We start from the raw sequence: 18598 nt of genomic DNA, 5'->3' as shown, positions 1-18598 counted from the left end.
TTTACGTGTAATGAATGCGGGAAAACATTCATTCAACGATCAGACCTTGTTAAGCACCAGAGGATTCATACTGGAGAAAAGCCTTATAAATGCAATGAATGTGGGAAAGCCTTCATCGAAAGTTCTACCCTTATTGTACATCAGAGAATTCACACCGGAGAGAAGCCTTATACATGTAATGAATGTGGGAAAACATTTACTCGAAACTCCTACCTGCATCAGCATCGGAGAATACATACTGGAGAGAAGCCTTTTAAATGTAGTGACTGTGGGAAATCCTTCACTCGAAATTCAAGCCTTATTCTACACCAGAAAGTTCATATTGGAGAACAGCCCTGAAATAGAATGCATGAAGGGGAAACTTTATTCATAGTTCAATTATTATTGCATATCACATGTTTCACATTGAAGAGAAGCCTTAGAGATATAATGAATATGGGAATACCTTCATTCAAAGGTTTAAATCTCATTAAGAACCAGGGGAATCCTATTGGAAAGAAGCCTTATTAATCTGACAAGTGTGGAAATTCTTTAATTGAGAGCTTTAAACTCATTGTACATCAGAGATATATACAGGAGAAAAGCCTTATAACTGTAATGACTGTGGCAAAGCATTTCTTAGCTCTTGACTTTTTTTTTTCTGCATCAGAGAATTCATGTTGGAGGGAAATCCTTATTGTATTGAACTGAGGCATATTAGAGTGGAGCTTCATAAATTAAATAATTTGGGAAAGCATTTCACTCAATTCAATGCTTATTATACTTTTCAGGATTCATACTGGAAGGAATACTCATAACTACAAAGAATGCAAAAAAAGAATTTATTGAGAACTCAACCTTCATTAGACATCAGAAGACTCTTACTGGATAGAATGTGGGAAAATTTCTTTTGGCATTAACCATCAAAGGATGCTTACTGAAAAATCATTTTATAAATGTATAGATTATAGGAAAGTATTCAGTAATTTCTTAAAGTCATTTATAAAGGACTGGTTTTGTGCCAGCACTTAGCTGAATACTGGGCATACAAATAGAAAAAGAAATCAGTCTCTGCTTATGGGGCTTGAAACTTATTTGGGGAAAACAATCCAATTAGGAGAATTGAGATTGAAGGAGAGTAGACCCAGAAATCTTAAGCATTCATTTGTAGGATTAATCCAGATTAATTAAATTCAGTGTTTTCTAGCAGGTATTTGGATGTCTTTCCCAAAGAGACTTATTACCATATCTTTGTGTCTAATATCTTTGTATCGATTTCTCAAGTAAGAATTTGATATAGAAGATATAGGGAAAACTTTTCTGTAGGTTGTTTCCCCCCAAATAAGCCTCATACTCTTTTGAGCAGAATTTTTTTTTCCTCTCAGTATCCCCAGCACTTAACACAATGTTTGTCACAAAATTAATTCCTTGTAAATGATAGATCTTCGTTCTCTCTCTTACCCACCCCCACCCCCATCTTTTTCTCTCTGTCTCTGTGTGTGTGTGTCTCTCTCTCTCTGTCTCTATCTCTCTGTCTTTCTTCTCACATACAATATTCCAAAAATTTTGCTGCAATTTTAAGCTTTCAAAGTCATTTCCCCCAGGATAGTTATAATGTTATAATATTGGTTTTTTTTTTTTTTTTTTTGTGTGTTGTTTCCTGACCAGTTCTTTTTCATTTAACGATGGGATTCAAGCCATCTACATTTATTGTTTTAATTAATAAATTCAGTTTGACTTCTGACATTTCCTTTTTGGCCAGCAAGTGAAATAAATCTTCATCTTCTGTGTTGCCCCATAATTTGATTTTCTGGTCTTAATATTTATCATTTTGTTTTTCTCTCTTGCCTGATGATCCTTCACGTCTTGTGATGCGTTCTGACAGTGACCTCCATTACCTCTCTGTTCATCTATAAGTACTTATGCTTGCCCTGCCCACATTTTCTTGTCTTTTATTCCCAGTCTTAACCTTTGGGGAAACCATTTCCCCATAATCTTCTTCTATTGAATCTGTCATGATGACAATTATAAACCTAACCTTAGATTGCTCCCATCATCTGAGTCTTTTATTCTTATTAGCATGCTGTTGAATAGAGCTGAAAAAAGTCAGGACACTGTCTAATTAGATTCCCTACAAATTTAGAATATTTCCTCTCATTTGAGAATTCAGTAACTAGGGAGTCCTTATTCCTCCTTGGAGGTCAGAGCTGACCACTCTGACGTCTTTAGAGAAGTTTTGAGGTAAGAAAAGGAAATTTGTTTATGTAACATGATTTTACCTCCCTTCCCCTCAACTCCATTCAGGCTTCTCTAGTACCTTCAGGGATTTGCAGAGGTCTTTTTTCCTTGTATTCTACCCCTTTTTAAGGAGTGAATGGCTAGAACACTAGCTTTATTTGGCAACTTATGTCCAGTCAGTTTTTACAAAGGAACACTTACTTCAAAGATATAGCAAGAACAAACATACTCTCTACACCTCAGTTGGAAAATGGGTTTAGGCTCCATAGCACTAATCCTATTAAGGCCAAGTGCAGAGCTCCCCAGGCTGGTGTTCGGGAATCTTGGCTTCTTAGAGCTTCTCTCTTGGGCTATGTCAGCATTTGTTTGGGAATTCTAAGCTCCAGAAACTCTGCGGTTTGAACTCTTGAGTCAGGACTCCTTCATGAACCTGGGACTGAAAATAGCAAACAAAACAAACCAAAACTTTAAGTGTGTGTGTGGGTGAGGGTGGAGACGGGGAGGTGGGCCTCAGAGCCACCTCTCTTACCACTTGATGTCGCCTGTGCTTTGAGTAAAGGAATCTTCCCCCTTCCTCCCAGGTGTCACTGCTAGTCAAGTTGTTTAAGAAATTGGGGCATTTCTAGTTGTGAAGCCAGGGGAAGGTCCGTGGCTGGCTAGTGCAAAATGGCCATAGCAGGGTCTCCCAGGGGTATGCTGTCTGCACCTTGGGTGATGTGGGCTGAGACTGCTCCCCAGCTACAGCCAAAAAGATGCAGCCCTGCGCCTGCTGCCCACTCAGAGCTCCTCAGACTCGGCGTAGTAGTTGAGGTGTAAGAGGCAGAAGTCAAATAGCACATTTCCTCCACCCTCACTTTCTTTTTTTTTCTTTTTTCCTTGTATTTTTTTTATTATAACTTTTTATTGACAGAACCCATGCCAGGGTAAGTTTTTACAACATTATCCCTTGCACTCACTTCGGTTCCGATTTTTCCCCTCCCTCCCTCCACTCCCCCGGATGGCAAGCAGTCCTATACATGTTAAATATGTCACAGTATATCCTAGATACAATATATGTGTGCAGAACTGAACAGTTCTCTTGTTGCACAGGGAGAATTGGATTCAGAAGGTAGAAATAACCCGGGAAGAAAAACAAAAATGCAAACAGTTTACATTCATTTCCCAGTGTTTTTTCTTTGGGTGTAGCTGCTTCTGTCCATCATTGAGCAATTGGAACTGAATTAGATCTTCTCTTTATCAAAGAAATCCACTTCCATCAGAATACATCCTCATACAGTATCGTTATTGGAAGTATATAATGATCTCCTGGTTCTGCTCATTTCACTCAGCATCAGTTCATGTAAGTCTCCCCAGTCCTCTCTGTATTTATCCTGCTGGTCATTTCTTACAGAACAATAATATTCCATAACATTCATATATCACAATTTACCCAGCCATTCTCCAATTGATGGGCATCCATTCATTTTCCACTTTCTAGCCATTACAAACAGGGCTGCCACAAAAATTTTGGCACATATAGGTCCCTTTCCCTTCTTTAGTATCTCTTTGGGGTATAAGCCCAGTAGTAGCACTGCAATTTGACAACTTTTTGGGCATAATTCCAGATTCCTCTCCAGAATGGTTGGATTTGTTCACAACTCCACCACCAATGTATCAGTGTCCCAGTTTTCCCGCATCCCTTCCAACATTCAGCATTATTTTTTTTTCCTGTCATCTTAGCCAATCTGACAAGTGTGTAGTGGTATCTCAGAGTTGTCTTAATTTGCATTTCTCTGATCAATAGTGATTTCATATGAGTGGAAATAGTTTCAATTTCACCATCTGAAAACTGTCTGTTCATATCCTTTGACTATTTATCAATTGGAGAATAGCTTGATTTCTTATAAATTAAAATCAATTCTCTATATATTTTGGAAATGAGGCCTTTATTTTACCTTTGGCTGTAAAAATGTTTTCCTAGTTTGTTGCTTCCCTTCTAATCTTGTTTGTATTTGTTTTGTTTGTACAAAGGCTTTTTAATTTGATATAATCAAAATTTTCTATTTTGTGATTAGTACTGTGATTAGACATCTTTGGTCACAAATTTCTTTTTTCTCCACAAGTCTGAGAGGTAAACTATCCTATGTTCCTCTAATTTATTTATAATCTCGTTCTTTATGCCTAAATCATGGACCCATTTTGATCTTATCTTGGTATACAGTGTTAAGTGTGGGTCCTTGCCTAATTTCTGCCATACTAATTTCCAGTTTTCCCAGCAGTTTTTGTCAAATAATGAATTCTTTCCACCCTCACTTTCAGGTAAGTGTATTGGATCGACTTTGGGGGAAGAACTTGTGTCAGATTTAGAGTTCTGTCTTCTGGCTCCCAGATGCTTAGGGTGGAAGCCTCCAACCTAAGGAAGGATTGCTGGGGTGGTCAGTGTGGTGCAAAGGGACTAGCAAGTCTCTTATCTTCCCCTGGAATTGAATTACCATCAGACAACTCAAGCTTTTTTAATGAATGAATATCCACATCTCCTGACTCTGAAAAAGTAATTGCAAAAGGTACAGATAGTCAAGCAGAAAAAATTGCTGTGCTGGCCATGTCTAGGAGAGTGTGTATGTGTTTCATTCTGAACTCTGAGTTTGTCCCTCTTAGGACGGGGGCAGCATGTTTCATCAGGAGTCCTCTGGAAATTGTGCATCATTGTGTTCATCGGAGTTCTTGAGTCTTTGCAATTTGTCTTTCTTTACAATAAAATACAGAATTGATCTAGCTTTGGTCAGTTTTGTCTGCAGAAGTCGTTAACAATCTTCCCAGGATTCTCTGAAACCGTTCCTTTCATCATGAGTGTACTGACAAACATTTTAACAACGTGACTGAGAACAAGGGTAATCGCATGATTGCCTTTTTCTGTTACTTCAGTCTAGACAACCTACAAAACAATAAATCACTTCTGATTTATAACACTTCCTGATTTCAGAGGGGCAAATGTTCGCACTGAAACTTTTAACACAGCTTTGGAGAACCAGTTGAAGCTAGTGTTAACAACTGTAAAATAGCACATTAGGACTCTATCACATCAAGTTAACACAGTTTGTTCAGTTATTTCCCAGAAAGTGAACACATCTTTAATTTCCAGTTCTTTGCCACCATCAGATGAGCTGCTATAAATATTTTTGTACATAAGTTTCCTTTTCTTTATATGATTTCTTTGGAGTGTAAACTTAGTATTGCTAGATTCAAAGAGTATGAGTAGTTTAATACTTTTTTTGAAGAATGGCTCAGCTATAGCTATGTTTACCAATAATTCATTAATGTATTATTTGATGTTTTTGTCAATTTTTTTAAAAAGTGGGGGGGTGAGGTAGAATTCAAGTAATTTTAATTTTCATTTCTCTAGTAATTTGGAGGATTTTAAAAATAAGGCTATTGAGAGGTTGGATTATTTTTCCTCTGAAAGCTGTTTATATCCTCTAGCTTATTATGTCATTTGCTTCTGCTCCTATGTCTTTCCTTCTCTTTCCTTTGCCCAAAGCCCAATTACTGGTTGTTATCCTTTCTCCTTTCCTCAACATCTCTTCATAATGCAATTTCTATGCTTATACTTGGTTTAACTTAGAACTAATCTTTCCCTTAATCCACTCTCCATTTTATTTTCTCTTCTCCCCTTTCCTTATTGTTTCCCTGTTGTGTGAAATGTAGTTCTATACCCAACTGCATGAGTGTATATATATGTGTGTGTGTGTGTGTGTGTGTGTGTGTGTGTGTGTGTGTGTGTGTGTAGGGCTGTATGTGAATATATGTGTGTGTTTTTTTGACCAGTTCAGATGAAAATATGGTTCAAATATTATCTACTCCCATCCATTTTTCCTTGTCTTCTAGCATTTGATTCTACTTCTCTCTGCCTCAGTTTCCTCAATAGCACCTCTGAGGGCTGTTATGTAAAACAAGATATCAGCACAGTGTCTGGCACGTAATAGCTGCTTAATAAATGCCTATTTCCTTCTTTCCCTTATATCATTAATATCCACTGAGGAACTGGTTTTTTACTCTCTTCTCCTTCAGTTTCTATTGAGGAACTAGTCTTTTTTCTTTCCAGGGCTGCCCCTCCCCTGTAAAGGGCTGAAACTCTTAAGTTCATGCAATGAGGTTGGACAACCGAGCACTTGAGGCTAACTACCGATTGGACAATACTCTATAAGCATATGCTTGGAAAATGGCCCTTCCCACTGTTCTGTGCTGGCTCGATAATTGGTGTATACAGAGAATTGTAGGAGGGACTAGGGGGTGGAGTAAAACTAGCCAGTCACTTTTTGGCGGGAGATGAAGAAGGAAGGTCGTGGAGATCCTGTGTCCATCCAATTCACTCCTACCTCTAAAGACTAAGAATAAAGACCAAGGATTTTTGCTTATCCTGACTCCGGCTGATTCTAAGGTATCCAGGGTGCTAACTCGGTTTTTACACTCCCCAAAAGAACCCCTTAATCTCATATGTCTAGGCCTTCTCCAGGACATTGGCCCCTCCTTTCATGACCACTCTGTATTCTTCAGAGTATCTGCGGGTTCCTTTCTGCTGTCCACAATTGCATCCAGGTTTTACCCATCCAAAACCCTTCCTAGATCCCGCCGCTCCTTTCTTAGCTTCCCCACAAGTTATTTAAATTCAGTGACTTAATTTCATCTCTCAGTGTCTTAATGTTTATGCTTCAAATTAAATACACCACCAAAATAAAGCTGCAAATGTGCCTTGAACTCACGGCCATGGGGGTTGTCATTAGATCCCCAGTGTAAAGGGGGGGTTCTCACCCCTTGGTGTGTGAGGTCCCTCATTGTCTTCTGGGCTTGGTTCACTTACTCCAGCTTGTCCTTAAACCATCATATCTATCTTCCAAGGGAGAGCTCCCCACCAACATAGATTTTCATTCAAACTCAGTCTTGAGTATAGATGAAATAGGTTTTCTCTTGACTCCAGCTAATGTATTTTCTTTCTTTATAACCAGCCACTCACAATGAAGGCACTTTTGGATCTACAATAATGCAAAAGAAATGACTGTGTAAATATTTGTGTTAAAACAAATGCATATACAAGGCCCATCAGAATACACGTATGAGCCCAGATTGCAGTCTCCCGGCCTTGGACTTGCCATCTGGGGTGTAATCACACAGGAACCTGGCAGTGAAGCACAGGCGGAGGAGGGAAATTCCAGTGATTATGGTAACTCATAACTCTGGGACAGAGCGTTCATTGTTTTGGTACATCTGGGATCTTAACCACTCAAAACTACTCTGCTCATTGCCTGCCTGTTGCTCCGTCCTGTCCTACTTAGGGAAATCCTTTCCTTTTAACCCGAGCATTGCTATTACAAGCTGTTTCAATTCTCCATACCCTTCAACAGGTTTTTTTTTTTTTAAGTTTTAATTTTTTTTGAGTTTTTTAAAAAAATTGATTCTTGCATGACCCTTCCAAATGAGAATTATTAATTACACTAGATGAACTAGAATCAACATTTTAAAATATAGGGAGATTATGTAATATGATAAATGACTGTATCACCCACCAATGTATACCTATTGTACTATATCTGTGTAATAGTTTTATTCATCCTAAAGCAGATATAAAATATTGACAGACTTTAGTAATCCTATTGTACATTTTGAGGTATAAAGTTATTAATATTTGTACATTGTAAAATGGTGGAAACAACAGATAACATGGCACTTTAAGGTTTTCAAGTAAGTATTTTACAAATATCTCATTGTATTTTGACCACCCTGGGAGAGAGGTGCTCTTATGATCCCTATTTTGTAGATGAGGAAATTAAGGCAAATAGAGGTTATGGTTGAGGGAATATAGGAAGTATCTGAGTCTGGATTTCAGTTTAGGTCTTCCTGATTTCTGGCCTGGGAGTCCAGCATCCTGACCACTCTGCCACCAAGTAGTCATAAATCTACTCTTCTTTAATTACCGAGGATTACTGACAGTTCTTTCTTTACATAAGTGAATCCATTTGCAGGTGTCTTCAAAGAGCCATTTTTACATGATGCAGTTTTGCTTTTGAATGGGAGGGAAGCAGAAAAGGGACAGCAGTGGAGGGAGGGAGGAGGCTGACCTGGTTCAAAAATACATGGGGGCTGGGGGATAGAGAAGTATTGAGGGCAGAGAAGTGGGGGGCCAGGAGCAGAGAAACATGGGGGGAGTGGGCAGAAATATGAGTGTGGCAGACACAGACAGGTGGGCTAGGAAAAGACCAGTGGTCAGGTGCAGACAAGTGGTGGCAGACCAGACAGGCCAGAATGTGGGCAGTGGCAAGGGTCTGCTCTTAGCACCGGCTCTCAAGCCAAGTCCTGGTCTTGCTGTGGAATCTCCCCAGCATGAATTAATTGTGTGTGTGTGTGTGTGTGTGTGTGTGTGTGTGTTGGGGGGGTTGCTGAGTGCCATCAAAGGGGCAAGATGGCCAGTTCGAGGAGGGAGGGAGAGACAGAGACAGAGTGCCAGCAGACAGTACTTATATAGCAAAGGTAACAGCATTTTGGAATGTGTATTTATTTCAGAATTTGAATTTGTGTAATCCTATATTTTTGGATTGTGTATTTCCTTCTTAAATCAACTTGGTGTAATGTGAATTTGTGTAAAGCCAGAATTGTCTGTACTAGTAGTCCTACTAATTGCCTGGTAGTCTTTTAGCTCATCTTTAAGAAAAATGTTATCACATAAAAATCAAACATTCTGAACTTGGATCCAGTATTTGTAATTTTCTAGGACCAAATGGTGTATTTCTCAAATTTTATTAATTATAAAAATTTAACTTTTCTTACTCAAGTAATCAGTAGGAAACAAACCCAAACAGAAGCAATGAAAATCTGATCCAAACAGAAGCACAGCCCATGTGAATTTATCTTTTCTTCAGTTTTTAACTTGCTACAAGGAGAAACAATAAAGTAGGAACAATAACAATTGTAACAGCAACAATAATAATGATCCAAATGATGAGTGAGCTATAAAACATCAAAAGAGCTGGATGGCTATCTTGGCTGTGTACGACCTTTATTTTCATTCATAGTTATGTAATATTTAAAAAAAATTCTTTATGTATTCTGTGTTTTTTACATTACTAAAATGTCTCCAATTACAATTCATTTTTTGCTCCCCACCCCCAACAAAAAAGCTAATTCTATTCTGTGGTGCTTTGAGAAGAGCCAAAGCTTCTGGGTGGAGAGTGATGGTCCCCATGAACTGTGTCCATATCACAGTTCATCCTGATAAATAAAACAAAACAACAAAAAAGTGGAAAAACCAGTGAAATTGATCAGTACTTTGGAAAAAGTTGGAAAATGTGTTCCGTCTCTGGGGCTCCCAGATCTATAAAATAGCCAGGGAGGAATATGTTCTTGTCTCTTTGGAAGCCCATTTGTTTCTTTGTAATTTTGCAGGCTTTACTTTGAGTATTGAAATGCTTTCTGTTTGACGTTGTTGTAGTCGTCATTGTGAAAATGAACAACAGTTTTCCTTGAATTGTAGAAGGAAGAATGTTCTTTAAGGGGGTCTCCCTTGTCCAATCAGAATGGAGTTTACAGTAAGACAGTTCAGGTTGACGCGGTTCATCCTGCAACTGCTGCAAACTCTGCTTTTCCTTCTCACATCAGAGAGCAGTTCTAGGTGGCAGCGAAAAGCCATCATTTCCACTGGTGTTGCTGTTCAATGAAATCAGATGCAACCAATTAGCTACTTGATCTTACCTCCTAGTCAGAGACTGCCCTCACCCCTTCAGGTTCCTATATCCAGTTCTGCAGGTTACTCTAACTTCAGAGACTTAAATGAAAGCATCCTGTCTTTAAGACACAATTCTCCAAATTTTTCCATCAAGTCGATAGCCCTCTTTAAAAACAAAAACAAAAAACACATCTAAATTTCCAAATGTTTGTATGACTTCCCACAGTTTTTATTTACTCTCCATAATCATAAAATACATGCAAATTAGCTGATGCATTGTAATGTTTGAATATCTGAAGTGTACAACAGGCATGATAGTCCATTTCTTTGATATTCTGGAAACATTTCATTTTTATATTTAAAAATTTAGTTGAGATTTTTCTTTATAATGTTAAATGGTTTCCAAAGAACCAAGAAGTAGCTTTGTCTTTTATAAAGAAATTTCTTATGTTATAATTTGCAACAAAGATTTTTTTCTACTCTAAAACTGCTCAAATCCCACTTAAGACTTCATGGGATGAAACCTTAATCTATTTGAGCACCAAAAGAAATAGTGTAATTAAACAAGGATTTGTTGGGGGAGCCTTTTATGTTAAGGATTTTACTCAGGTGGCACTGTGGTAAGTTGACTTGATAGCTGGTCTGGAGCAAAGGAGAACATTCTGGCTCTTAAACATAGTGGCTGTGAGACCAGGGCAAATCAGTTAATAGTTTTATGCTAAGGGCAGCTTTCTGCAGACTCAGTTGCCAAGAAGGTTTTAGTTTCTGTTGATAGAGGGAATTTTCTTATATGGAAATCTGTATCAAACAAGGCACAAACACAGTCCTTATCACCCTGTGTTGAAGAAGGATATTAACCAAAGAGGAAAACATGAAGAAATGTATTTGTATGAAGGTGAAAGGAGGGAGAAATCAAGGGAATTTTGTCATTGATGTATACGACAGATTACCTGGGCAGAAAGAGGAACTAGATGAGTAGTTTGGGAAAGAGATCACAGGCCAGTTACAGAGACAAGCTATGGTAAGAATAGTGGCTTGCTCTCTTTGCCAAAACCAGTATAGCTAACTCTCTTGAATGAAGATTTCCTCCTTCCAAAAGTAGAGAAGCCAATCAAAGGAAATTAATTGCAGGATTATATATTCAATAATATAATATTATATATTGCTTGCCAGGTGTTAGGCACTGTACTAACAAGAGGAAATGATTGCTGGAATGGAAATGTTGGAAACCCTTAAGGAAAGTGAACCTTCTTATATTCACTTTTTGGCAGAGGAGAGGAAATCTGGGAATAATCTGACATGCATCTCCTCTTATGTACCAGGCCCTGTGCTAAGCACCCTTTATAAATATCACATTTGGTCCTCATAGCAGTCCTTTGAGGTGGGTTCTATTTATTATCTCTATTTTACAATTGAGGAAACAGAGGCAAACCGTTTAAGTGACTTGCCCAGAGTCACACAACTAGTAAATGTTTGAGGCCAGATTTAAATTCAGGTCTTCCTGGTTCCAAACTCAGAAGTTCTAGCCACTTTACCACCAGTTACCTCTGGTGACAGAGCCATGATCCAGAAAGATCCAGAAAGATAGGCTTGATGGTATAATGCTGAATCTAACATGATGTAATTCAGTAAAATTAAATATAAACTTTTTCACTTGTGAACAAAAAAAACTGACTTTACAAATTGAAGATATGTGAGGCTAGACAGCAAACTCTGAAAATCATCTTGGAATTTTAATGGATTTCAAGCTCAGTCCAATCCAGCAGTGCTATTGCCATCACAGTGTATTAAAAAGGGCCAAAAGTGCTCTGCATTTATCAGACCTCATCTGGATTTGTGTTCATTTCTGGACATCACCATTTAAGAAGGACATTAATAAGCTGGAAATAGTTTAGTGGACAGCAACCAGAATGGGGAAAGATCTTGAGTCCATGTCACATGAGGACTAGTTGAAAGAATCAAGAAAATATATAGTGGAAGAGGGAAAAATTGAGAAGGAAGCATGATGGCTATCTTCAGGTATTTAAAATATGTTTTGAAAGAAATATTAGATTTATTCTTTTGGCCTCAAGACAGGACTAGGAACAAAGAATGGAAGTGTAATGGAGGAACATTTAGGCTTGATGTCAGGGGAAAAAGATATAAAAATTAGATGTGTCCAAGAGTGGAATGGGATACCTGGAGAAATGGTGGCCACACTTCCTGAGATGTTATCTTGTATCTTCTGTTTCTCTGTGGCTCAAAAAGATTTTTAAAAAGATAACAAATTGGAAGACAGCTCAAGACAGACCAGAAAGTAGGTTCAGACATGGGTTTAAATAGAAATGATAATAGTGACCTCTACCTTACAAACACTCTTTGGAAAATGCTTTGTAACTGTGAAAGTACTATATAAAAATGAGCTGTTATTTCATTCTATGACTCCAGACAAGATATTTAATTTCTTTCAGTGTGCAAAATAGGAATAAAAAACCCCATTGTACTTTCATGATAGGGACTTCTTGATGAAGTAAGATGGTGTATGGAAAGCTTGTGACAAAGGTCAAAAATATGGATATATATCAGATGTTAGGATTTATTAGAACTGATGGGTCAAAACTGCAGAGAAGCAAACTAAGCTATTTTAGTTTGATTCTCCTTTATTTTGCAGATGAAGAAATATACTACAGATGCAGTATCTAAGATAAAATACAGAGTGGGTTAACTAAGTGGCACAGGGAACAGATGGCCTGGTCTGGAGGCAGGAAAACTCATCTTCCTAAATTTAAATCTGGCCTCAAATACTTACTAGCTGTGTTACTCTGGGCCAGTCACTTAACCCTGTTTACCTTACTTTTCTCATCTATCTAATGAGCTGGAAAAGGAAATGGCAAACAATTCCTGTAACTTTGCCAAGAAAATCCCAAATGGGTTCTTCCACAAAGAATTGAATTGAATAACAACAAAAATGGAGTAAATAATAGGCCTGAAATTTGAACCCATGTCAAATTCAAGGTCCTTTCTGTTTAAAATATTTTTCCCAGTTACATGTAAAGACAATTAAAAATTTTTTTTGAGTTCTGAATTTGTCCTTTCCCTTCCTTATCTCCCTCCTCCAGACAATAAGTAATTTAATATAGATTCATGTTCAGTCATGCAAAACGTATTTCCATATCGATCATGTTGTGAAAGGAGGCAGACCAAAGGGAGAAAAGCCATGAAAAAAAGTACAGAAAATGAAAACAGTATGCTTTGATCTGCATTCAGGCGCCATTAGTTCTTTCTTTGGAGGTGGATAGCATTTTTCATAATGTCCTTTACAATTGTCTTGTATCTTTGTTTTGTTGTTAGCAGTAAGTCAGTCACAGTTGATCATCATACAGTATTTCTCTGTGTACAATGTTCTCCAGATTATGTTCACTTCATTTTGCATTTGTTCTCATGTAAGTCTTTTTGGGTTTTTCTGAAATTCACCTGTTCATTATTTCTTAAAGTACAATAATACTCTATCACAATCATATATCACAACTTGTTCAACCTTTCTCCAACTGATGGACTACCCTTTAATTTCCAGTTCTTTGCCACTAGAAAAAGAGCTACTATAAATATTTTTGTACAAATAGGTCCTTTTCCCCTCCCCACCTTAAAAAAAAATCCCTTTGGGATACAGTAAAGATATCTAGATAGATATAGATACCTAGTAAAAGTATCACTGCCCTTTGGGCAGAGTTCCAAACTGCTCTCCAGAGTGATTAGATCACTTCACAACTTCATCAATAGTGTATTAGTGTCCCAATTTTCCCATATTCCCCCCAACATTTATTATTTTCCTTTTCATTCATATTAGGTGATCCGATAGATGTGAGGTGGTATGTTAGAGTTGTTTTAGTTTGTATTTCTCTAGTCAATATTGATTTAGAGCATTTTTCTTTTTGACTATGGATAGATTTGGTTTCTTCATTTGAAAACTGCCATTTATCATTTATCAACTGTGGCATGACTTGTATTCTTATAAGGCTCATTTCTTTACATATTTGAGAAATGAGGCGCAAGACCCTTTCTGTTGCACAGAGTGGCTGTTTAGTGATGTTAGTCTTTTAACTTTTAGATAATGAGGACCTGAGTCTTGATTTTGGATATTTCCCCAGATCCCTGTTTTCCTCATAGTTTCTTTTCTCTCGGTTTCTTCTCTTAAATTCTTTTTTTTTTTTTAAATCTTATTCATCAGAGGCTACCTAAGAGTGATCCTATCACCGTCTATTTCACGAACATCCTACAATTCAGTCTTCGTTGATCATCCTCATCCACAATGATCCTAGTATGTATACATCAATGTCTCTCTAAAATCTTTAGATGATTCCTTGTTTTTCTTCCATTGTCTTTGGTCACTGTCTTTCCAGAGTGTCAAGCCATATTTGAGAGTTCTCATGTGCTCCAATCACTGGAAACCACTGGAAACCATTTTCAGTTGCATCACTTCATCCCCTTTCTCCCAGATTGGAGAAGTGGAGAAATTCATGATTTATTAATCTCTTTCAGATGTGGAGACTAGCAATGCAACCACAGAGGTGACTCCAAATGAGAATATTCCAGAAGAACAATCATCCCAGGTTATGAAAATAAAAAGTCTCAGAGAGGGCAGTCTTTGCTACTCCATATTTTCAGATTTGGGGAAACACGACAGCCAGAAAAGGAGGCAACAGGGAAATGATTTGAGAGAAATGACTAAACAGCATAAGATTCATCCTAGAGAGAAATGTTATAAATGTAAGGAATGTGGAAAAGCTTTCAGACAATGCTCGCACCTTACTGAACATGAGAAGATTCATTCTGGAGAGAAGCCTTACAAATGTCATGAATGTGGGAAAGCCTTCACTCACAACTCGAGCATTATACGACATCAGAGGATCCATACAGGAGAGAAACCTTATGAATGTAATGTCTGTGGGAAAGCCTTCATTCAGAAATCTGATCTTAATGTCCATCAGATGATTCACACTGAAGAAAAGCCTTTCAAATGTAATGAATGTGGGAAAGCATTCAGTAAATCCTCATACTTTATTCAACATCAGCTAATCCATACTGGGGAGAAACTTTATAAATGTCACGAATGTGGGAAAGAATTCACTCAGAATTCTGGCCTTATTCAACATCAGAAGAGTCATACCAGAGAGAAGCCTTACAAGTGTGACGAATGTGGGAAAGCCTTCTCCAATACCTCACGCGTTATTCAGCATCAAAGAATTCACACCAGAGAGAAGCCTTATAAATGCAAAGCCTGTGGGAAGGCCTTTACTCAGAATTCGACCCTCACTCAACACCAGAAGATTCACAATGGAGAGAAACCTTATATATGTAGTCATTGTGGCAAAGCTTTCACTCATATATCTGGCCTCATTCAACATCAGAGGATGCACACTGGGGAGAAGTGTTACAAGTGCAATCAATGTGGGAAGGCGTTCTTCAAGACCTCCCACGTGACTCAGCACCAGAGGATTCACACTGGAGAGAAGCCTTATCAGTGCCAGGAGTGTGGGAAAGCCTTCATTCAGAACGGAAGCCTCATTCGGCATCAGAGGGTTCACACTGGAGAGAAGCCTTATAAGTGTCACGATTGTGGGAAAGTTTTCTCTAATTCTTCCCATGTGATTCAACACCGGAGGATTCATACTGGAGAGAAGCCTTATAAATGTAAGGAGTGTGGGAACGCATTCACTCAGAAAGGTAGTCTCGTTCGACACCAGAAGGTTCATGCTGGAGAGAAGCCTTAGTACAAGGTGACTCGTTGACAGGTTAATGTAGGATGGGAAGATTTATACTGGCCAACAGCCTTCCAGATGCCATTAATGTGGGGAAACATTGCCTCCAAGATCAAGCCTTAGTCTACTCGAGAGTATTCGTACTGGAGAGAAGTCGTGACAAAAGCTACGTTGCAGCTCATTACTTATTGAACATTAGATAATTTGTGATGGAGAGAAGTCTTATAATGTGGGAAAAGCTTCAATTGTTGCTCATGATTTATTGAAATCCGGTGATTCCTGCTGTAGAGAAGTCTTACGAATGCAATGAATCTTCAATTACAATGCGTAACTTTTTGAATTTCTGATGATTCATATCAAGAAAGAAGTTTTTATCAATAAAAGGAACATTGGAAAGTCATCAGTCATCGTCCAGACCTTGTTAAGCACTGGGAAATTCTTACTGCAAAGAAGCCTGTTAGATGTAGCAAAAGCCTTCTATTACAAGTTGATTGTACTTAGCTATTAGGGGATTTCTGTTGTAGAGTAGCCTCAAAGTTAAATTAATGTAGGAAGGCATAGAATAAATCCTCACACTTTATTCAACACCAACCAGCTGATTAATCCTGAAAAGAATTCTTAAATAGGTAGAACAGCCTTCTGTGGTAGTGTGTAGCTAATAGAACATCCCCAGATTCAGTATTGTGGAGAATTACAGATGTGATGATCAGAAAGTTTTCTCAGACTACACAAATCTTACTCAGAATCAGAGGAATGGGGCAAAAAGCCCCACCATGTCTAATTTAGGTCATGGGAGCATAGAATTAGAGCTAGAAGGGACCTTGGAGGCCAACAAGCCCACTCCCTTCATTTCAACAAGGAGAAAATTGAAGTTGTTAGAGGTTGTGTCTTTTGCAGTGTTACCCAGCTTGTAAATGTATGAGGTGGGATTTGAATGCAGGTCTTCCTTATTTTGAGTCCAGCACTCTATCCAGTGCACTCCCTAGCTACCCCAGGCATCTATGTTTGCATTAAATGTGTTTCTCTGAGCAACATGATTATGTTGCTTTTTGTTACTTAAGCCGTTTTGTAATGTCTTTACATTTAATGCTAGAATGCAAACTATTCGTGTTTATTGATTTAATTAATAAATTTTATTTGGCTTCTGATATTTTCCTAGTGAGCATGTTTCCTAGAGAGTTAAATCAGTGTTAATCTTCTAGATCCATGAAATCCAAAGTTCCCGTATCTGATCCTAATCTTTTATCGTTCCATACCCATCCACTGGTGCCTGTGATCCCAAATCCTGTCGTTCATCTTCACCCTGAGCTTCCTTCCCTCCACTGACCAATCTTTTCATAGTCTGTCATCCGTGCACTAGCTGTGTGTGCTCTCCTTCTTTCTCAGTCTGGAAACCATCGTGGGAACATTCTGGTGTATGTGTTCATCCAGTCTTTAATCCCCTGCCCCTTTCCCCATTGCCAGTCACACTATGCCAATCACCTCTGTCTTGAGTGATTACCACCATCTGCTTCCTTCACTCCTGCTCACATGGTTCTGATTGGACCTGGAAGAACTGCGCTGATGGATCCTCTGCACACATGTTGTCTCACACGACTGGCCTGGACCTTCACTGCGGCACGGCGATCTCTGCTCTCTGGGATAGGTTAGAGCTGATCCAGGTTGACGGGCACCTCGGCTTCCACGCCGAAATGACATGGAATCCTTGTGGAAGATGGGATATTTAATCAAGGCAGATTCACTTAGTCACAGCAGAGCACAGCTAGCCCACCAAGGACACTAGTGATCCACGCTGTGTCGGGCAGGCTCCCCTGCCTCGTGTTGCCCGTGGGATCCTCCTGCATTTCAAACTCCAGGGTTAGGAACTGGAACTCCTTACATTTCTGTGCATTTGGGAAGCCAAGCACAGGGCCCAAGCCTCGTTCTTCTGTACAGGAAAGTTAATCAAAGGCGAAGGAAAAGAAGTAGCTTAGCTCACAGGGCAAGCAAGATGCAGTACAAAACGTGTGTCCCTTGCCCCAGCTCAGGCCTTGGCGGCGGGGTTTCTGAGATCTTCAGGAGCACCTTCGGTGGCTTGAGAGTTATGGAAAACCCTGGCTGGGTATGATGTGCTTGTCAGAGGTAGCTCAGAAAGACAGTGAAGTGCAGAAAAAAGGCAAAGGGCTGTTCCCCTCCCCCTCAGCCACGAGTGACCTTAATAAAGCCTGCTTGTCTCGGGTCACAGAGAACCTGTCAGGACTTGGACAGCTCCAGGGCCCTCCTAGGATTCACATCACCTCAGCATTCCCAGAACCACAATCCCTCCCCCAGCAGCCCGACATCTTGATGTGGATTTTCCCCCTCTGTTACAGCGTCCACCCCCTCCCTGGGTAGGCATTTTAACCTAAACAAGGAGTTTTTCCACAACCGTTCCGTTTTGCTGCCGTGCCATTAACCAGTCTCTCTTTCTGCTGCTGCAGAGTGTTTCCTCAGTCAGTTTATTTCTTTAGAACAAGCTTACAGAGGGGAGGAGTTGGTGAGGGGAAGGAAGGGAATTGGTATTGGTGAAGTGCCGGTGGTGTGGCAAGCACCAGGCTGAGGGCTTGGTCTCTTTCCCCTAGGAGGGAGGTGCTGTTATTATCCTCACTTTACAACTGAGGAAACTGAGGCAGAGGAAGCCTCGGTGATGGTGGGCCAGCAGCCTCTGTCTGTACTAGCACTGCTTGCTTTGTGACAGCAGGCTCCCTTCACATCATAATGTCAGGTTTCAGGGGTGTGAGAGAACCAAGGGGGGGTGATGGGAACTCCTCCTAATGGGAACAAGGCTGTGGACATGTTAGGCTGGGGGATGACCTGCCCTCTGCCGACCACTCCCTGGATACTCTGGAAAGGAATGCCGTGGCACATAGTGGGAAGCCATATCTTAAACAGGCACAAAGATTTTTTTTTTTTAAGAAAAGTCTACAAAAAT

General features: G+C 39.3%; 3 protein-coding genes across 4 annotated transcripts in view; all 3 read left to right on the top strand.

The window, feature by feature from the left end:
* The window catches only part of LOC127556273 (zinc finger protein 91-like), a 132143-nt gene that overhangs the window by 41342 nt on the left and 72203 nt on the right, over window positions 1–18598 (top strand). The window lies entirely within an intron of this gene.
* The window catches only part of LOC127556272 (zinc finger protein 91-like), a 90143-nt gene that overhangs the window by 41410 nt on the left and 30135 nt on the right, over window positions 1–18598 (top strand). The window lies entirely within an intron of this gene.
* On the top strand, window positions 13706–16794 carry LOC127556278 (zinc finger protein OZF-like). The gene has a single exon (XM_051989335.1). It carries the CDS (start codon window positions 14503–14505, stop codon window positions 15658–15660), a length of 1158 nt encoding a protein of 385 aa, XP_051845295.1. The 5' UTR covers window positions 13706–14502; the 3' UTR covers window positions 15661–16794.

The sequence above is a fragment of the Antechinus flavipes genome, chromosome 3 (assembly GCF_016432865.1).
Source record: "Antechinus flavipes isolate AdamAnt ecotype Samford, QLD, Australia chromosome 3, AdamAnt_v2, whole genome shotgun sequence".
In the NCBI taxonomy this organism is placed as follows: Eukaryota; Metazoa; Chordata; class Mammalia; order Dasyuromorphia; family Dasyuridae; genus Antechinus; species Antechinus flavipes.
The sequence above is the reverse complement of the archived record's forward strand: the minus strand, read 5'-3'. Positions and strand labels throughout refer to the sequence as shown.